Source organism: Falco cherrug, chromosome 11 (genome assembly GCF_023634085.1).
Source record: "Falco cherrug isolate bFalChe1 chromosome 11, bFalChe1.pri, whole genome shotgun sequence".
In the NCBI taxonomy this organism is placed as follows: domain Eukaryota; kingdom Metazoa; phylum Chordata; class Aves; order Falconiformes; family Falconidae; genus Falco; species Falco cherrug.
Window position 1 is genome coordinate 23,864,528 of NC_073707.1, and position 22,016 is coordinate 23,886,543.

At 41.4% G+C, this 22,016-nt stretch overlaps 1 protein-coding gene across 6 annotated transcripts in view; it reads left to right on the forward strand.

Moving 5' to 3' along the window:
* MCF2L2 (MCF.2 cell line derived transforming sequence-like 2) overlaps window positions 1–22,016 on the forward strand; it is a 181,087-nt gene that overhangs the window by 50,128 nt on the left and 108,943 nt on the right. For 5 of the 6 annotated variants that reach the window (XM_055723577.1, XM_005438482.3, XM_027804255.2 and 2 more), the window contains exons 3-8: window positions 1,701–1,815; window positions 10,186–10,276; window positions 11,507–11,626; window positions 17,240–17,356; window positions 20,535–20,684; window positions 21,681–21,805. In XM_055723577.1, coding sequence (XP_055579552.1) covers window positions 1,701–1,815; window positions 10,186–10,276; window positions 11,507–11,626; window positions 17,240–17,356; window positions 20,535–20,684; window positions 21,681–21,805 — 718 coding nt within the window. The remainder of the gene's footprint in view (window positions 1–1,700; window positions 1,816–10,185; window positions 10,277–11,506; window positions 11,627–17,239; window positions 17,357–20,534; window positions 20,685–21,680; window positions 21,806–22,016) is intronic. The other variant, XM_055723576.1, reaches the window with a different exon arrangement.

Consider the following 22,016-nt stretch of genomic DNA (forward strand, 5'->3'; position numbering starts at 1 on the left):
TGATGTAACACAACTGAGTCATTTTCAGGTGTCATCAAAGCAACAATCAATTTTCAGAAAGGAAAATAGGGGCTAAAGGTAGTGTCTTGATGCAGCTACCGTGTCACCAAATGTCAGGAAGGAAAAGGGTTTCCTTGTTAGAAATTCCTGTTTTCTAGAGCCCTAACTTTTTCTTTATGCAAGTATTTTTGTCCTCAGCATCCCAGCTCCATGGCTGGACAGCACAGAAGGGACCTTAAATAATCCAACTGAGGCTGGGAGGGGTGGGCAGAGAGAGGATCAGGACTAGCAAGGGACTGACCACTTTACACAGACGTAGCTATAGGAATTACTGGAGCACCTTTTTGCAACAGCCGCCAAAGCAGGAGCAAGTCGTTTGTGGCATCAGCTGTGGTTGTCAACAGAAGGCAATAATCTGTGGGAGCAGCCTGGAAACAGGGCTCGTTTATAGAGATTTAGGGGGTCATTTTGAGGAATGAGAATTCATGTTTTTCTCCCTAAGTCTCTGTTTCCTCTCATGCTCCTAATGGGATAATCTATTTGATACTTTCCTTGCGGAAGGTAATTTTCTGCCTGCCTCACTGTTTCTTTTTCACTAAGGGGAAACCCAGGACATGGCTATTCCTTGGACAAGAATCTTCTTTGGGTAGTAAATGACTAGGAAAACTGTCTGTACTGCAGGACTAGGCTCAGTATTGGGTTAATAGAGAATTCCTCAGGCTGGTGTAAAAAAAAGGCTGACAGAGAGATTGCAGAGGAAGGAGAAAGACTCAGGGAAAAGCATGTCCTTAATACAGTATCTAAGGAGCACTAAGCAATAAGGTACCAGTAACAAAAGCTTTGTTTCATTGCGTTTATACTTTTACATGCTACTGCCTCGTTTGCTCTCTGTCTGAGTCCAAGTTGGTGAGAAAAGTCCTGTTAACTTCTGTGTGGTTTGAGTGATGCCCAGATTTATTAGCAGAACCAAGTTAGGATTGGTCCTGCAAGGGAACGGGGTTTGTGCTGCGTACTGCACCATCTACTAGGGCTGAGCATTGTTTCAGGAGAACTGTAAAGGCTGCTTAGTTATAAAGGGCTGGGTTCCATGCATCCCGTAGCTCTACCAGAGTTTGAATACTGCTGTTTGGATCATGGAGTCCCTCAGATAGGGACTTTTCTTGACCTTGCTGCTTATGACCTTTCTGTCCTATTTAATGGAGGTTAGATGCAAATAAACAAGATGAGCAAAATTCATTGATTAAATACTCCATGCACTTTGAATGCTTTTTTTTTTTGTTAAGGAAAAACCTAAGACTTGATTGGTCCTATGCCTGTGTCATGGGTTATATGTGTGTATTCAAAGCTTATAAGCTCTACTACTTAATTTCATTTAATGTCTAGAAGAAACCAGAGTCCTCTACCTATACATAGAAAAATGTAATATTATCACAAGAAATTACTTGAAAATATGAACCAAAGAAAACACTTAACCAGAACTATGCAGAAGGTTCATGAAAAAGCTGAGAATAAACAGCAGAGGCTAGAATCTCAGCTGGTGAAACTACAGTCAATTATAATATCGAGTGGGACACTGATCATGTGTACTGGATCTGGGTGCTTTTCAATGAGGTATATGCCAGTGCTTCCCATTTAAGTACTGACCAGTCTGTCCGAAGACATAAAATCATACTCTAATTTTTACAACCTCTCTTTTGCAGGAGGAAGAGGGAAGGATGGAGCACCCATTATAACCTTTCCAGAATTTGCAGGATTCAGCGACATACCTGATGAAGATTTTCTGAATGTGGTCACATATCTAACCAGCATTCCCAGGTGAGGCTACGCACAAATGTCTTGATTTCCCAGAGCTTTGCTTTCTCAGCGGCTCACTGCTTTCAGGGGTGCTACCAGGATGTGCCAGTGACTCTGCATTCGTCCAGTCAGTGTGGAACTTGGCTGTGTACAGGAGGCCCTAGGAGCCACTTGCGTCATTTGCACGGGAAAGAAAGCTTTACACAGGACAGGTTTTCTGTTCAGGGCTTGAACTGGGTGGGAGGGGGTATAGATCTGAAGAGCAGCAGTAAAAATAGCAGATCAAAAGGGAGTTGAGGAGCATTTGTGAAAGCTGTCAGGAGGACTAGGTGTAACAAGGGAAGGGTTGCATGTGGAAGGAGCCAAACTTACATAAGTCCTGCTGCTGCCTATCTCTGAGGGCACCTTTCTGTGCAGCTTTCTCTTTTCTGAGAAAGCAAGCCAGGTGCCCTGGTGACAGGATTCTGGCAAGCACAATGTGCTTTCTGATGTTTTGTTTATTGGGAGGTTGTTCTAGATGTTTTCCTTGATGTTTGTCTAGGATAGTGAAACAAATGCATTTCCACTGTGCTAAGGAAACGTTCTAAGGCCTGGCTGCTGAATTACTTTTTGTTTATCCAAAAAAAGCGCTGAATATTTTTTCAGTCCCCTGATCCTGCCTCTGGACTATGGCTGCTTGTGCAAGTTAGAAGCACAGCAGGGATTTATTATTTCCTGTGGTCTTGTGTATAAAGGTGCTTAGAGGATGATGAGGGGAAAACGTGCCTCCTTCAAGTTTGAGTAAGTTTTCCAGCTCCACCTACATGTATTCCCCGTACAGACTTGCCAAAGCAAGCTGAGAGAAACCACATACTGTGAACTTAACAGTGTCATTGTTTAGCTCTGCTCTGTAGGGCTTTTGTTCTGCCAGAAGAAACTCTGTCTTAGGTATTTCTTCACTAGCATTGGGACTGGGAGGATGACCAGCTTCAGGGTTAACAAAACAGCAATAGTAGCTGAGAAAAACACAAACCTAGTTTTCCAGTTCTCTGCATTTGGTATGCTGGTGGGTGATTCCCAGTAATGTTGTCACATGTTGGGAATCTAGCACTTTACATTGTCAACGTGATAGACAGAAATGCATTAAGCTTCTTCAGCCTGTGTGAAAGCCAAAAGTAGAGATGGGTTCAAAAGCAATTAGCCAAATTCATGAGGGATAGCTCCATCAATGGCAGCTGAACACAATGGCTCGGGTGCAAACTCTGGCTGAAGAAATCCTTGTATTTCTTCATGCTGGGACTTGGGAGAATATACCAGAAGAAAGATTGCCCTTTTTGCTTTCCTTCTGCTTTTGCCTCAGTATGCACTGCCAACCAATATTGGAGACAAGGTATTGGCCTAGATGGACCTTTGCTTTGATTCTATTTATCAGTTTTGTGTTTTCTTTTCCCCTGAGGAATCCCAGAGCAATGCACAAAAGATGATAAATTAAGTTTCAAAACTTTTAAAGTCAGGAGATCTGCAATGTGCCTATTTTACAGATGATGAGGTATGTGTAAGTAATATCTTATACTACAGATAGGCTCACCAAAACTTGAGTAAGTGCCTATTCAGTTTGATTTAAATGACCTGTTCAAGGTCAGTGAAAGACTGGGGTTTGAACCTACATTTTCTGTGTACCAGCACATTGCTTTGACTCTTGGGTTCAGTCATATATCACACTGTAGGGATGTGAGTTTTCCAGGGAGTTTGCTAGTTTTTCTTGCAGTGCTTTTAGGAAGATTGACCACATTTCTTGAGTCACTATTTGAAGCTTGTCATCCTTTATGTAGATAGTGAGGGACAAAGGTTTTAACTTAGAGGAGGAAGAACCTGAGCAGCAAGCTTTGGTTGTGTGATTTGTGACATAATTATATGATGTACAATCTTAATGTGGCATAAGTAGTGGACCTGTTTGGGTGCAGCAGAGTCTTGTTAGTCTGCAGTTTGCTGGTCCATGCACAGAGAGTGCTTCTATCATAACATCTCAGCAAGCAGTAAAGGGACTGCATTTGTTACTTTCATCAGCACTACTGTATTGCATACTACTGTGCATATTACAACAGTCTTCTTGTATGTGTTGTTTCACTGCTAGTAGTTCACCCTTTATTTTAATTCTCAATGAAGAGGTGCAGGTATCAAAGTGACTAAGAGAAGATAATAGTCTCTAACTCTTGTGGCGTTACAAAGGGCATGGCCGTGAATCAGGTAAGAGGAAGTATAGTTTGAAAAGGAGTTTGCCTTGTTTATCATAGGAAATACTTCTTCATAGCTCAATGAACCATACAAATCAGCATTGATTTTCAGGCAAACATAAAGAGAATATCTATCATTTGTAGTGTCTGTTCCTGCACATCCTATAGAAAAAGATTCATGCTAGTTGTGGAGATAAGATCTGCAATTGCAGATGACATCATCCAGTAAGTTAGTAACTTTCTAAGTCCCTCTGGAACGATTACTCTTATGCAGCTATATGACAAAACATTGAAAAGATAGACAGTAAATGTTGTTATTCAGATGCGCAGGCATACACTTGTCTTTGATGTTGCTGAGCAAATTTGGCTTTACCAGCTGTGGCATACCACAGTTTACTTACAGGCTTTAAAACATTAACTGTTCTCCTGGGTGGAAAATCAGCCCACTGGGACTTTTGTAATATGATTAATTTTCCCTCTGGCTCAACACCTGCTCATGAGAGTGCTCCGCTAAGGGAGTCTGCATACATACACATCCACAAACACTGAGTAACACCACGTATACTCATGTATACCTTTATGCGTGCACACTTGCAATAGATAGCTCCAGAAAGTTCTTCTTTACTTGGTTTATTCCATGGCCAGAATTCCCTTCTCTTCCAATTGATATGGATCAACAACTTTGATAAACAGGTACCCTTCTCTCCTTCCAGAAGAGGTCAGGAAATTTGACATCTTCTGTTCTCCTCAAATCGGTGTTTAAGGGCTAACCTGAATTCAGAGTTGAGGATGAAACAGCTCTGCTGATTGCATGCATTCTGTTCAGGGAAAGGGAACCTCTCTGCCAGACGTCTGTAGATCTAGAAAAATATGCCAGAAATCAATATGGTGGTAAGCCTGATGTTTATCTGCTGCGCTTGTCTTCAAATCCCTCTTTTCAGAGGACTGGAGAGATCCCAGTGTGTTTCCATTATGAGGGTAGAGATATTACAGTACTGACACAGAGAAACTACTGATAGGGTGTGTGTGTTTAAACAAACTCCCTTCCTCTGGATACACACACGAGTGGTGTTTCTCAGCTGTACAACCACTTGTGCTGATGCTGCCACCTTGGCTGGGCTTCTTCCCACTGCTGCTTATCTGCATGCATCCCTTAGCGCCAAATGACCTTCAGACCTTGGTATAACCTTTCCTTTCAGCATGCTGACCGAAATAGGATCATTTGCTGACACTCTTTCTGTTTCCCTGGTTAAATTTAGCTCTTACATCAGCCAGGCCTATCTAGTAAAAAAAAAACAAAACCAAACACCAAAAGCCAAACAAAAAAAAGCCCAACTGAACAACAAAAAGCCAAACATACAAATACCATTGGTTTATCTCAGTGAAGACAATTAGTACAATCCTGAACATCAAGGTGAAAACCAAGGGATAACATTGCAGAAGGTGGAGGTCTAGACTTCTGTCAGAGTTACAGGCCCATTTGAGTTTTCTCTTGTCCAAAGTACCTCTTTTGTCTAGACCCTTGTGTTGTATCCATCAGCATGTCGCAGCCAAGTTTTACTGGGGTGTATCTGTGAACGGGTTTTTTTGCTGCTTGCCTTTGTGCAGCCTGCTGGAGTGATTTTTGAGTGATATAGATGTTCTCCCACATTTTCTTTTGTGCGCTGCTCAGCTGTTTTGCTAAAGCAGCACGTGGTTTTCTTGTCTTCTCTGCCTACTCTTTTCCTCCTCCTTGAAATCATGTAATTTTCCAGCCTATTCTTTCTTGGTTTTTACCCATTTCATCTCAGACAATGTAGTAAGTTCAACATTGTAAATTACATATACTGGAATAGGTACCTCAATTGTTTGCTTAATGGCCTGGTTCTCATTTTACTCTGACAAATCTCTCAGACCTCATGTCTTGACTTGTTCTTCGTACACTTCTGCAGCTAGGATCGTACCTGCACTGTTTGTGCAGTAAAGTGTTCTGGCCTGTGCCTTCCCCCACAGCCCTATGTGCCAGGCATGGCTTGTTGGCAGGTTTTGTCTTTGCCAGCCAGCTGCATTTACTACACTTGGTCTTGTAGCAAGAAAACTGTGAGTAGTGCCCCAACATAGCTAGGCTGCACACTCGGTGGTATTTTGCTGTCCTTTGTTCTTTTGTCATGTTTAAATCCAATTTGTTATATCAACATCTATTTTATCTTTCATTTCCTCAGTTTGTCTCTTTAACTGGCCTGAAACACTGTGATTTGCAGTGGCAACTGATAAGCAGTGTTCCCTTTCCCATGTGTTCGCTATTCCCAGCTCTTGCCACCCCCAAGACCAGTCTTGCCAAGCCTAATTTCATGAGAAAATTAATCTGCTGCTTCTATTGCATTTTCTTGTCTCTGTATTTCATAAGCCTTTGTTCCTGTTTTCTATGAATTTAATTTTTCTTGTTGCATCTGATGCCTGAAGGTTTGGATGCTGTTACAAATCCCCATGCAGAAGAACATCTGGAAAAATGAACTGCTTGATCATGGACATGTTACTTGAAAAACCAGCAAAGGTCCCTTTTTAAGTGACTTTGGCTCTACATGTCAGAGGGGCTTTTAAAAATGGGAGTTAAGAGCTAGAGCTGAGGTCAAGAGGCAAGTTTTACTTGACACAAATACTTTTGTTTGTTTAAATCACAGTTGTACTTGTTACTTTTGGCAGATGCTCTTGTCAGTTACTTCCATTGCAGTTTGCTCGCCAAGGTATCGTTATAAGGGTCTGATTCTGAATTCTTTTAGGCCTCCAATTCTCCATGCACACTCCTATTAGAAAGCCTTTAGTCAGTCTCAAACCAAGTAGACAGGTAAAAGAAAGCAATTACTAAGTGCAATCGGTGTGTGAGAATATGGTGCTTATAGGTATAGTTAGTTGTGGTTTAGCTACACTATAAATTTTGCAAAGAACAGATTGTTCTCATTTTTATTATCCTAGTATTAGTTGAATGATATATTTCTTTAGACCAATATCAGCATTTTGTTAACTTTAGCTAACATGCTTTCTTTGGTCATTTTGTTATATATCAGTGGTTTCAATGGAACTGCATCAGATTTGAACCTGATTCTGTGTGTCAAATTGTTGTCTGAGAGATATTCAGCAGCTACAAAGTGGTTGTGGGAGTCTGAGCTGAAAACATAATTAGATGCTGATTCTAATACATATTCTTTGTTTCTTTGGAGTAGAGGTCATATTTTGGTGATCTGTTTAATTCAAATTATGTTCTCTTACATTCCCATTTTCCTGCTGCTTTAATGTGGTTCTCAAAAATTAACATGGCTGTCAAAAATATATAAAGAATACTAAAGAGACAGCCTTTTCAAAGGTCATCTAAATATATAAGCGTTGAAAGTGTTGCATTGACTTAATTCCCCCTTCATATCTCACTATTTCACTAACAAATTTGTTCCAAACAACAGACAACTTTCATTAACACACTGTAAGCAACATGGATGTTGAATTGTAATGTTGTTTTCTGAAATAATTAGTCACAACAAGGTTTTTTTGTATTTGTTCTGGTTAGATGGATATTTGGATCAAATGCTGTTCCCTGCAAGAGCAAAGAAACCTAAGTGGGACACTTGTCGTGTGATTACTCATTTCTCTGGTCATTTGAAGAACTGCAAATAGAAGGGCTAACCTCCACCTGTATGAGGCCAGAGCGTGCTTGAATCTGTGCTTTAACAAGAGGCCAGGAAGGGTGCTGGGATTGTTTTTGGGAGCACTGGATTGTGATAACTGTATTATCAGTATCAAATATTATAAAACTTTATCCTGGACTAGTCTGAACTGATTGATAGTATGTAGGAGAGTTTTCAAGTATCTGTTTGTGAGTGTGATCCCGTCTTTAACAAGCCAGTTTTCTGTGGACTGGATGGTCAGACAGCAGTGTCCACTGGATGGCCTCCTCTTCCCTAGGCTGGGGAACTGGCTGCAACCCAGTCTGTTTTTTAGGGCGTGTTTCTATTTGATGGCTTCCCAGTGGCTTTTTTACCTTTTGGGGTGGTGGTTGTATTAGCTGGAGTACGGGGGGTTTGTAGCTTTGGGGTTCATCTGCAGTAAATGGAGTAACTGGGGCTCTTGTTGGCACGGGGACCAGCAGACCCATGTGCCCCGGGGAGGTGCAGCTCTGATGTTGAGCAGTGGCGATTTACGCCACCCCCAGCCTTTTGCCTGGAGTGAGATGCTGTGCCAGGGGTATTAAATGGGAACAGAGGAGCAAAACCCCACCCTTCCTTTCCTTCCCTCTGTGACTCCTACAGGCATTTGCACCCTCTGGTTTCTAACAGCTGTTTCCTTTCTGTAGTGACCTAAATATTTCTTGGCAAAATTCCTGGCACCCCACCTGTAATGCTGCAGCATTGGTTGTCAAGGCAGACAGGAAAAAGCCTGACCTTGCTCTATGTGTCTTCATTAGGTAGGACAGGCACCCTGTCCACAGAGATGCTACCCGGTGGTCTGGAGGCTGAGGCTGATTTTCCCAGGCCTTTCCTACCTATGAGACTTCCAAAGCAATTTTTGGTCCCAATTGGCTGAAGCAGTTTGGTAAAATCAATGCAGGTTTTTGGGCAGGTTAGGAAGGCCCCAAGTTGAGACTTCTGTGTTTAGTTTCTCACACCCTTTCTGTAACAATCTGCAATACACACAATTTCTTAGTTGGTTTCATCTGAACCTTTGATTCCTAACATCTACAGCAAACACGTAGATTTTTCTTGAAACACTTGTCAAGCTATTGAAGCATATGCATGTATTTGTGTGTGTATATATATATAAAAGGGAAAACCTGATTAATTATCTTCCCCGTGCTTGAGAGGCACTGCTGCAAACACATTTTTCTATCCTTTGTATGAAAAGCTGCACATTGCACTACTTAAGAGGAAAGATCATCTATTGTCATTAAATTTTGTAATTTTCAGAGCAATGCTGTAAAAATGTTGAAGTGGGAAATTCAGTGAGTTTTCTTATTACTGGTATGAACTATTAGGAACAATTGCATAGCATCCCAGATTTGTGTGACTTTGGTTTTCAAGTTGCTGTTCTTGATCCTGCAGAGCTGTAGCAGAAGCTCAGAGTTGCTAACACTGGTGCTTTTTGGTGGATTATTGACATGAGTTTGCATAGAATGACCCGTGAAAACAGTGTTCCTGGGTTGTTCTTGTACGGACAATGGAAAAGGGATCAAGGAAATGTCTTATAAGATTTCTTTGATCTTAATCTGTGATTAGATGTTTGATTGCAGTATGTCCTTTGATTATAACTTTTTTACTCTTTCTGCCTGCCTCGGGTTTGTCCAGAGATGACTAAGTCATCCTGCTATAATGACATTTCTGGAGGTTTTTCTTGATGTGTACTTCCTAGCTTCCAAGAACTTCTCTCCAACTCTGAACACTCTTGGAAGGCAGAAGGTAGAGCAGTCCTGCTGAAGCCCTGCACACCAAAGTGGGGGTTTTGAGAGACGGGGAGAAGATGGGATATTTATGCAGTCTACATAGATGGGATGGAGCATCACAGCAGTGCCTCATAGATCCTCCTTGAAAAGTACTGGGAAGGAACAGTAACAGTTATTCTAGCCAATACGTTAAAAGGATGCTTTTGAATGACTTGTAACCTTAGAACCAGTTTGTGGTTGGCAAGATACAACTCTTCCATTCCTGCTTTGCCTCTCAGAATTTCTGAGGCATTGTGTACACAGGGGAGGTGGTGACAGTAGGGGGATGCTGACTCCAAGGAGCTAAGTGCCCCTGTCAGATGTCAGCGTGCTTGGAGAATGAAGAGTGAAGTGGGGTGTCTATTAACCTGAATTATTTTGCAGAGAAAACAAGATCTGAGGTTTTTGTCTTCAATACAGTACAGTGTAATTTGTGATCCTGAACTATTCATATCATCTAGATTTGGCAACGGAATAGCATAGCAGCTGACAGATTTAGCAGATAAAATATTCATGTTTTGTGTAAGCTGCTAGCTTTACACTGGAAAGAAAATTTGCTGGCTTTCGTTTTCATGTGAATTTCTGCCCAATACTTATACTTTTCACTGTACGTTGCATTTTTGTAATGGGCTTAGAGGGTGATCTGACGGAGCCTGGTTTTTTTGCTGCAGTACACTTCCTTGGAACAGGAGTATCTCCATGTAACCCAGCATACTTATTTCATCTGTTTTGCAGTCTGGAAGCTGCCAGCATCGGATTCATCATCATCATAGACAGACGACGGGACAAATGGAGTGCAGTCAAGGCATCCCTGACACGAATAGCAGTAAGTGCTTGCTTTTATTATTTATCTTCTAGAAATTAAAATTATCCACTGAACTTTGGCACAGGATGCAGTCTCACATGCTCATTTTTAGCTCCCATTTTCTGACTGTGGATGCAGATTCTCCCCTGCCCTGAAGCTCATCAGTGTTAAGTAAGAGAGGGAGGAAGCTGCAGTAACAAATTACACAGCCGCCTTTACTGATGAAGTAGGACAAATTGCTTGTTTGCTGGGTTGACAGCAATATAAATTATAGCAATTTGAAATTGGTTCCTAGAAGTGGATAGCAGAAGTAGCCTTCTATGCCCTAAGGAGTGATGACGTGGCCTGCTTATGAAAGAAATGGATCCCAAGGGGCTTGTGTCTGCATGGTAGTAAGTGATCTCTGTTCAGAAACTCTTAATAACTTATTATATCTCATTTGCAAAAGTTGGAGTTAAGCACTGACTTTCAGTGCTAATAAAAGCAGTTGGTTTCATACATCTATTGCCAGGAGCATGTGCTGTGTGAGTAGCAAGCGCTTATACACAGAGGTGTAGAATGGAGGGATGACCAAGGTGACTTTAAGTCCCTTCAAGGAATTTAGACAGAACTGCATTTCGTTTTCAGTTCTTTCTAGCTGCTCTCTTCTAGAAATTGTTCTTTCCTTACGCTTGAGGAGCTCTGAGGAGTGCATGAGAGTTATAGGCTGGGTGTTGCAGGCAGGGCCATGTCTAATGAGTGTGCTGAGTGCCTGTGTGTAGGGAAAAAAATACGTGAGGTTAAAAAGATTAAAAACCTTTTCCAGAGTGAGAAGGTAAGTCAGCCTGGGGAATTAATCTGTGCCACCAGCTTCTTCCACCCAGTCCAACGAGGGTAGCCAGTTTTGCCCTCTAGTGGCTGCAGCCTAAAAAGAATGGGAAACCTTGGCGTGGTGGTGTGAAGGGAGCGTGGTGTGATTCAGATCTGGGAAGGAAGGCACCAGTGCAGAAACTTTAGAGCTCTGTGCTAAATCCATATCAGAAAACAATGTATGGCTGGGCACTAAAATCCATGGGCCAGTCTTTCTATTGGCTTTGGAGGCTGTGGCAGTAGGCACGTGCTGAAGGGACCAGCTGATATTAGCAGCTGGACTGAGCAAGGTTCAATATGAGCTACCTGCTTTGCCCTCTTTAGGAAACACTTGACTGAGAATTCCCTTGGCCTTCCTTTAAGGCAGAGTTGTGCCTTCTAATAGTTCTATATTTCTTGCAGGGAGCATTTCCAGGAAACCTGCAGCTGGTGTTTGTCCTACGACCCTCACGCTTTATCCAAAGGACAATCGCTGACATTGGCATTAAACTCTATCGAGATGACTTTAAAATGAAGGTACCGGTAAGCATGCGCTTTTATTTTTGTCCACGTGTGTTCTCTATCTCCATGTCTGTAGTTCTTAGGTGTCAGCAATTTCTCATAACCCAGTAACTGAAATTTGATTGCAAGTGGCAGCTGGGGACTTTTATCTGGGTCTGTATGGTGTATATAGGAGTCATACCAAAGAGTTAATTACCAGTGGATGCTTCCTAATATTTAATAGATATGGCTTTAAACTGAAAGAGGGTAGATTTAGATTAGATATAGGGAAGAAATTCTTCACTATGAGGGTGGTGAGGCACTGGCACAGCTTGCCCAGAGCAGCTGTGGGTGCCCCATCCCTGGCAGCGTTCAGGGCCAGGCTGGATGGGGCTTTGAGCAACCTGGTCTAGTGGAAGGTGTCCCCGCCCATGGCAGAGGGGCTGCAACTAGATGATCTTTAAGGTCCCTTCCAACCCAAACCATTCTATGATTCTGTATTCCCATGTAGGTCAGTCTAGCTATAAAATGTGACTTGGATTTTAAGTATTGACTTCTTAACTTAGTGGAGCTATTCCCCAATGTAGTAAGAGGTAGATCTTGTCACCCTAGCAACAAACAAGTATTTAGGACTACAGAGCAGTGAAAGGCTAGGGCTGAATTCTGCTCTATTTTATGTATTATCCATGGGACCGCTGACAGTGCCCCTGTTAAGTGCTTGCATAGCATTGTGCATTATTAATGCCTTTTATGATTCCCCATGACCTCAAGATTCAAAGTTTAGGGTTTTTACTTCTTTTTATATGCACTTGGCATATGCTGTGCCTTGATGAGAATGCAGATTGAAGCAGGTTATCAATCCTGGAAGAGTTTAAGTTGTAGATTATTCTGTGAGAGCTCTTTCGGGAGTTCCTAGCTGCATGTTTGCCTGTGGTTTCCAAGTGTTTTATAAATAAACTTGAATCATGATTATTGGTTCATAATAACCATGATTCATTCATTCAGGTGTTTCATCCTGGACCAGACTCATACTGTGTTCCACAATTACTTTACTGGAGTCATTCCATATGATTGTTTTGGATTTTGCTTGTGGTTTTATATTGTTTTGCAAAAGACCCATGGCTCTCCTCCAATGAAATCTAGCTCTGTTGATACCCAAGTTTGAAGTTCAGGTATTTGACACACTTCTTGCTTCTTTTGAAGTAAGAGACAGCGGCCCATTTATTACAATGCATATGGAAAAGGAACCTTGAACAGTCATTTGGTTATCGTGGATTAAATTGTAATGTTGAGTGTAGTTTGGCAAGGGTGGCTTTTTGGTAATTAAAATGCAAAATTGATGGAAAAATGTGTGTTTGATTACAAAACAGAATCTTTTAATTTTATAGCACCTTAAAAAAAATGGATATTCCTGTATTTAGTAAGCCATGATCTGTTACCATAGCAACTGTTGTGCCAGTTACTGTAGTCCTGAAAGGGACAACTTCATCAAGGACTAGCATTTTCTAACAGTTCAGCATCTTCTATACTTTTAGCAGTTTGTTTGACAACAGTGTTGCATTTCAAATCCAACTTGAAATTATGACAGTTGGAAGGGAGGTTAATTCTTGGCAGGAGTCAAGCACTGCATTAAGAATTATCTAACCAGCAGGAAAATGAAGGTATGAGTTTAGTTTCTGGTAGTCTTGGATGTTCAGATTTTGAGCCATCTTGGGTATGTCCACAGAGCTCTTAAAGAGCAGTCTTACAAAAACTAAGAGCATGATGTGCTTGCTGCTAGATCTGCCTGCCTCCTGTCCAGATATCTGTAGAAAACCTGTCAGATTTATATATAGGCTGTTCATATATGCCTGATTCTGTTATAAATTGCTTAGGGTTGTGCTAAAGGTGTCCTAAGTTCCTAGGTCTGTCATGCTCTCTGGAGGGGCCTTTCACCTGTGTTTGCAGCCCATCCTAAAAAGACCGTCTGGGCATGCCCCAGTGTACCCCGATTTGAGAATGAGTAAGTGACTGAGAGCAACATCTATTTGTGCCCCTTGAAAATAGCATCCTACATGCCAAGCATGAGAACAGGGCCAGAGAGTTCTTGTCCCACGGGAGATATTCTTACTCAAGGAGTTAGGTATCAGCACCTATCTTTAATACCACCATCATCTTTTAAATTGTTTGAGTGTTGGTTGTTCACGTGGTGTGTTTGGCACTATGACATTAATGTCACAATTGGGCTGTGAGTGTGTTGCATTTCCTGTCACAACCATGAGTCAGTCAGGGCCAGGACACAAGCATTCAAAAGGGGCTTCAAGAATATGGTGTGGATTTGTTAAGGAAACATTTGTTAAAGAGTTTATCCGAACTATCAGACTGCAAATATGTTCAGTAAAATAGTTTTGCTGGGTTAAATCAACACTGGATTGAGTTGAAGCCAGAATATCAAACAGGAGCAGGAAATAAAGGCTGAAACAATAAGCCAGATGCAATAAGGAAATGCAGGATTTATATGATTTATTAACCTACAAGTTTGGTTAACAAAACCTCCTGAGGTAAAACTCTGTTGGAATAGTGAAATATCATTACCCAGGAGCAAGATACAGATACACCAGGGTTCATCTGAGATAAAATCTGGGAATTCCAAAGGAACACCCAGAGATTTACAAAGGGAACCTCCCATCTTGGGAACTGAATTAAAGCGTATTCGAAGTGTACACAAAATGCTGAATAACCTGTCTGTAGCAGGCACTTTGACCTTTGTAGACTGTGACTTTCAGATGACCTAACCCACCATGAAGCAACCTCACTGCAGCTCTGTGTTCTGTGCTGACTTGCTTATGCAGGCCCTCCTCTTTCTCCAGCTTGCTGAATGTGGCAAGAAGTGGAAGATGCTAATGCTCTGCAAGATTGGTTTCTTAGATGGAGGCTGGATTACTCCTAGGCTTTCTCCTGCAGAGATGCCTTCAGGGCAAAGACTTGTGCCCTGTTGGGTAGCACCACAGCTGGCAACATTAATAGACTTGTTTTGTGGCTCATGCTGAGCATATCAGGTTAAAGCAAACATCTTCATAAAAGAAAAGTGCTTGAGAGTGTTCCTCTATAGTTTCAGTGAAGCTTGGAGTATGAAAAGATTTCCAACTTGTCAGCAACATTTCTGATGGGGAAGAGCTACAAAGCTCAAAGACTTACTATTGAATTGCAAAGCACCTTTGAGAAAGTAGTACATAGACTTCACATTCCAGTCTGAGGCTACTCCAAGATGATATAGTTCTTTGAGTTTTCTGGCTTTGATCATAACAAAACAGCATTTGGTAACACATCCAGGGAATATTTTTCCATTTAGCTTTGGCTGAGGTACCCTGTGCTTGCTTTGCCTCAGTTTCTTCACCAGCAAGGTCTCCTGGCCTCTGTGTTTAGAAGCGGGGTTCAAGGAGAAGATGAACTGCTGGAAGTGAAAAAAGAAGTCAGGGACTTCTTGAGAATATTCAATCCATACAGGTCCATGGGACCAGATGCATCTGTCACAATATTCTTGTATCCAAGATAGGATGTTAAAGTCTGGATAGGTGGACAACTAGACAGATTTAAAAACCAGTTGCATGATTGGGCTCATAAGGTGATGGTTAATGGGTCATACTCTTCCTGGAGGTGGGCAACAAGTGGGGTTGTGTCGTGATATCTGCTGCGACCTGCCCTGTTTAACATCTTTATCCATGACCTGGAAGAGGTGACAGTGTGCTGCCATCAAGTGTGCAGATGACACTAAACTGAGAGGAGCAGCTGGTACACTCAAAGACAGGGCCGCTGGAACATAAGCTCAAGGAATGGGCTGATGAGCATATTATAAAATACAAAAGGGACATATGCAAAGTCTTGCAGCTGGGAAGGACTTCCTTTCTCAAGAACACAACAGTGTGTATTGTTGACAACAATATAGGCTGTAGCCTGACTGTCTGGGGAGCAGCTCTGCTGAAGGGGACCTGGGAACTTGGTAGACGGCAAGCTGTATGTAAACCAGCAGTATGCGCTGGCAGCAAAGGAAGCTATCAGCATCCCACATTAACATCAACAGTATTAACAGAAGCACAGCCAGCAGGTTGAGACAAGCAATTATCCCCCTTTATCTGGCTCTCATTAGATGACATTGAAAATATCCTGTCCAGTTTTAGTTCCCTTGGTGCAAGAAAAAATATTAATCTGGGTTGAGGTCAACAGGGGGCCATCAAGAAGGTCAGGGCTCTGTAAGATGCTGAGAGAGCTGGGCTTGTCTAGCCTTGAGAAGGGAAGGCTTGGGAGGGTTAATATGACATAGCAGCAGCTTTCCAGTTCCTCCCAGCAGGTTACTGAGAGCATGCAGCCAGGTTGTGCATGGCAGTAGGACAAGAGATAACTGACATGAAGTGAAACAAGGGCTCGATATAAGGACTCGATATAAGAAAAAAACTTTTAACCACAAAGATAATCAGGCGGTGGACCAGACTGCCCACAGAGGCTGTAAAACCTCAGTCCCAGGAGGATAAAGCCCTGAGCAAGCTGGTTCGATCTCACAGCTGACCCAGCTTTGAGAAAGAAGTTGGACTAGAGACCTGAGGTTCCTGCCAACCTGAATTATTCTAGAATAATTCTGTAACAAAGATCAGCTAAAAATCTGTTCAGGTTTGTTCTCAAGGCTTTTCTTACAGCACTATCAGCCCAGAATATACATCTTCTTGCCTCCATACATCTATGCTCGTCTCATTGTCCACAGTGCGTGCAAGTGTACTTACCATGCTCCCTTAGAGCCTTCTAACAGTCGTAGCCAGTTATCCTTTCTTTAAGCGGCAGTGAAGTAATACATTTGACATATATTAAAGTCTAAGGCTTCAAATTTCTCAAGATGCTCAAGAAAAACATCTTGCTTTTCTGTTGCTGAAATCATGGTGTATTTTCTAGCTGTTAGAACAAGGAGATACATGTGTTTATTAAATATATACATATATATGTTATTTGTGTAACCACTTGTGTTGCCAGATCTACAGTGGTTGCCAAAAGGTAATACTGCCTACCTGAAGCTGAATGCAAATCTGGTTTTGCTTTCATTAAGTAGGTCTAGTGGTAAGGAGACTCTTTAAAATAAGAAAATTGATTTAGGTTTGTCTCTCCTTTTTCTTTCATCATGGCCTAGAACAGAAGAAAGCCAGTGAACTCAGTGGACATACAGTGCCATAAAAATGGTACAACTGAAAGGAAAATCTTATTCTCAGTGGTCTCGTTTCAGCACTTCCCTGAATCAAGTGGTTGGTGTTGAGGAAGCTGTTTAACCTGCCTACACCTCCACTTCTCTATAAATAACTTGCCTAGAAAATATATAAATTATTTCATGGAAGTCTGTGTGAACATTATAAATACCATACTTTTGCTCTTGATGCACATGCAAAATGACTGCATCCTCAGCCTAGTAAGGAGCGAGATGATGTCAAATTATGGTTAGTTCAAGAATAGCCATGTACATATTGAGAAGGCAAAACCTAGTGGAACTAAACTATGGCTGTTACATGAACAAACATACACTGCCTATGGTGGGACTGCAGTTTGGTCATGCATGTTTAAGGCAAACCCAGATCCTAGGAACAATGATGAAAAGGGCTCATTATTTCTCTCAGTCTGTTGTGTTTGGATTCATTTCAGATCATCATGTTAAATTCTGTGTCTGATCTGCATGGCTATATTGACAAAAGTCAGCTGACACGGGAGCTGGGAGGAACCCTGGAGTATGGCCACAGTCAGTGGATACATCACCGAACCGTGAGTGTTGGTGTTGTTCTTTCAGATGTCTACACCCAGAATTGTCCAGATGAAAACCGTAGAGCAACCATTAAGCAACTTTTCAGCTGCATTTCAGCATACAGATTCTGCCAGGTACTCATGGAAAGAGGAAATCTATGACTCAAATAGAGAAAGGAAGATTCCCTAAAAGTTTATAACAGTAGTGGTAACATGTATCTCACCGTTGGCCTAGACTAGGGCTCAATAGTGTCATAGTATTCTTACTCAGCAAGGCCCTTTGGCACATTCTTAGCTTTTGAATAATTGATGAGAATCCATAGGCCTTTGGTTCATGGTTGAAGCTGAACGCATGCTTTAGCACTTAATGGACTCAAAGGTCAGAATTCTCACTTCAATGATTCATTGTGTCCATGTTTTAAGGGAAGAAATACACTTAAGGCTAGTACTAGATTTTATTTTCCTTTGTTTTCATTCTCATGCTACATAAACATGCACTCCAGCTGGGTCTTATTTTGCATAACTGAAGAACACTTATTAATTGTATGAAGGCAGGAAGACTTTTTATTCTATTGCCTTTAAGGAAACTTGATACAGGTTTGATTGTTCCCTTTTTGGGTTGGTTAATACATTTCAGTGGCTGCTTCAAAACAATATAAACAATTCATTATGGCACCCCAAAAAGGTGACGGTTTACAAAAAACAGACCCCAAACTCTGGCACGTTAGCAGCCAAAATATTGTCTCATCCTACCTAAGCAAAAATGGGCAAAGCTGGGTCCTGATCCTGAATAAAGAATTAGTTTTCCAGAGGCTGTATGCAATGTTTGCATCTGTCTTTGTGGGTCTGCTTGGAAAACTGGTATGTTAGAGCTCACATCTAATTGGCCTCAATGTTTTGCAGTGTCCTGAGCAGCCTCGAGTTTGAGTCTGGGGTTGCTGACCTGCAGGCTAGGTCTGACACTCGGAAAAGAGCTTTTCTGAGGTGGCTTTGTTAAGTCAAATCACTTGTCACCTTCCTGCTATCATTTTCTGTGCTTTACTTTCCTTATAAAATTAAATTTTACTCTCCTTGAGAACCACTAAATATTTCAGGTTTCTAAATATGCAAACACAGAGTCTGAATTTCCTCTAACACTTGTTATGTTTATAGCTGTGTTGACTACAATAAGGTTAGAATTGAAGTGAGTGAACAGGCTTACATGTTAAGAGTATCAAAAATATGAAACTGTTCTTGCAGGAGGGGTGAGTCTAAAGGAATCATCTGTGTGAACTTTCAAACAGCTAAAGGTTTGAAAAAATGAGGGGGAGTAAAATGCGGCACAAGAAAGGCTATGTTGTTTGTCAATGATGGGAGTTTGCGTATTTTACCAAACGATGTGTATATGCTTTACATAAATAAAAGCGAGCCAAGATTTGAGGTGTGTGGCTATGTAATCCCCAGATCTTTTGGTTAAATTTGTTTGAAAAACTTTTACCAAGCACGGAGACATGAAAAATACCCTACAGACATAACTTACGTATATGAAACAATACGTTACTCACACGCGCAGGAGGGTAGAGGCAAGCATGTGATGAAGCGAAACACTGATAAACTCACGGTGCATGGCGCAGCCAGCCAAGGAGTCTCTGCTGGATAAGAGGGTTGTCAGCAGGGAAGTGTCAGCCTTGAAACAACATGACTTTCAGTCTTGCTGAGCTATGGTCTTCATCCCCTCTCCTGCTTCTCATCATGTTCTCATATCTTGTCCTGCCAGTGCTTTTTTTCTGAAACGGCTTTAAATGGTTGCTGAATGGTAATGACACAGCAATCTCAATGCATTGTTCTTTGTTTCTGCTTTCTTATCTTGAATGGCTAGAAGCCTGTGAGCTTTCTTGCCCACAGAGTACAGTTTTGGCTTTTAGTAAGCCGCCTTTGGTCCTGAATGGCTCCATAAGTGTGACATTTCAACCAACTTTAATCCCATAGTTTCAGTGCTGAGAACAGCAGGCTACAGCTGCTAAGCAGTAAACCAGAGCCTATGTGGGTCTGTACTGCTTATGCTGAAAGCAGGCATGAATTTATGGGGGGAAAAAAGAGAAGAAGGCTATGAACTCGGCTAGCATTGCCTCATCTGGGGCATGTTTCAGATCACATACGTGGGATGTAATTTCTCTCTTCACCTTTTGAATGATGATCTACCTCCAGTTTGTTTTTCACTGAGCACACAGCATAATTTTAACTGTCGTGGTTGCAAATGAGGGATTCCCATCGCTGCTGGAGAAGGGAATGCAACTTGCAACAACCATGTAGTGTTTGGCTGGGTGTAAGAGCATCCCTAGTAGTGTTGACTGACTCAAGCCATTGGGTGGGTTAGATCAAAGAGTGTAAAGAACAAAAAGCTATACAGAACAATACAGTCCCTAAAGAAATTGGGACATGATAATGAAAAATCATCCCATGCAGTTAATTGCTACTAGCTAAAATGGTTTTAATCACATCTCACAAGTCTGAACAATATATTCTACTCTAAAGGCAGCATTGTTTTTAAGCCTTCCTCACTTCCCCTTTTGATTTTTGACAAGGTTTGTATTAGTGCACCAAAGTGATAAAGAAACAGCAATGCTCCAATTAATTTATGCATTTTAACTGTATTTGCAGTAAGTTGTCCTTGTATTGTACTAACATGAACAGATGGGAGGGAGTGCCTGCAATGCATCTTGTACAGATAGGCAGGACGGAGATGCACATTGCCTTCCCCCTGGCTTCTGAAAGATTGCTGCTGAGTGAACAATGGCTGTGTAAATATAAATGTAAAAAGGCTTTGCCCTATACACTTTCAGAGTTTCCTCAACTTAAATAAAGCCTTAATTAAACATCTAAACACAGCAGAATTTCCTAGCAAGCACAGGCAGAGGATCTAAAGTTCCAGTCCTGGCTTTGAAACTTATGTCCTTTGTGGTTTCATTATGTCTGTAAAGCTCTGGGAGTTCCCCGGCTGGTTCTTTGAGATGACAATACTTGTAGGCCTGTGAAAAGATCATTTGTGACACAGGATTTAATTTATAACTTTTAGTATATCCACCCAAAGAAAGGCAACATGGCCAGCTTTACCGGCATGTAATACTTGCAGCACAGTGTGCCTGAGGGACTAAGTAAGCACTGTTAAAGGGTTATGGGTAAATAACCAGTCTGTGACTTTATGCTCTTGCTTTTCCAGGCTATTGAAAACTTTGCAATGACAGTAAAAACAACAGCACAGATGCTACAGACCTTTGGAACAGACCTAGCAGAGACTGAACTTCCCAACGATGTGCAGTGCACAGAAGAGCTCCTCTGCACACACACTGATCACCATAGCAAGCTGAAGGTGAATGTTGTCTCATGACAGCTCCATCAGCATAATGTATGACTTCTTGATTTAACAAAATTTTCTGCCATCATTTGGGAGTCCATTGTCTGGAAACTACTGAACAGGAGATAAACCTGAGTTCAGGAGGTCGATTTGATTCAACTATGAAAAAGGGTTTCTTACAGCTTCAGGAGTGATAGAACAGGGAAATATCATTTCTACTGTATGAGAAGTTGTGATGGGATCACATTTGGAATAGCATGGGCGCTGACGAAGAGTTCATCAGAAAGGATGAACTCAGACGGGAGCAGTTGTAGAGAATGTCTGTGAGGATAATCCAGGAATAAACAGAACGATCTAACTAGACGATGACTAGTGTTTTGTTTTGGTTTTTTTTTTTTTTAAATAAAGTTGGGGCAAGTTTAGCTTTGCAGAATAAGGCTCAGAAAAAAAACCATTACTGCTGTCAACAAACACCTGAGGTTAAACAGAAGAGAAAAAATACTACTTAAGCTATATTAGCACAAGAACAATTTTTACGCAAGAAGTGTGCAGTGATGTGGGGACTCCTCAGATGACGTGTTAATGTTTGAGCCTCATTATCCTTTTCATTGCTCATCTTCCATGTTAGAAAGACACCTTCTTCTGTGGGTGACTCCTTGATAGCTGACATACTGTGGCTCAACATGTCACAATGTTGTTTACAGAACTGAATGATCTGCAGCACACATTCAATTTATGGTATAAAAATTCATTCTGCAAGTTGCCTGGTCAAGAGTACAATCTGCTTAGAATTTATATACGATTCCTTTTTTCAGAAATATATCTACTATTCAAAGTGAATAGATTTAGTCTCTGCCTTTCTAGAAAAATTTGGTAAGCATTTATATTTTGTTCCAAGTATTTAATACCTATGAAAGAATTCTCCTTTAGTATTACTATATTGTCCATCTAAGAGGTGTGAGTGTTGTCAAAGTACATATAATTTGTTTGGCTTGTTTTTTTTCCCCTCAGGATGAGCTGAAACTAGCTGTGAAGCAGGGGGCCACCCTACTGACATGCATTAGGGAGCCAGTCACCCGAAGTGCCAACAGCAAACTCAGTCCAGATGAACTGGAAAATGTGGCAACAGTAGAAAGGTCAGTGAAGCTAGATTACCTTGTGCAAGTTGCTAATTTATTCCTAAGAAATGCAAGTGTAATGTTAATGATTTAAATATTTGAGTTATAAATTCCTACTGGTTCAGCTATTTGGGATTTTTTTTGGTCGGGTAACTCAGAAGGGAAAAACTTTGAGGAAGTTACTTGATTAAACTGCCAAGACAAGTTCAAACAAGTCCTCAATTTCCTA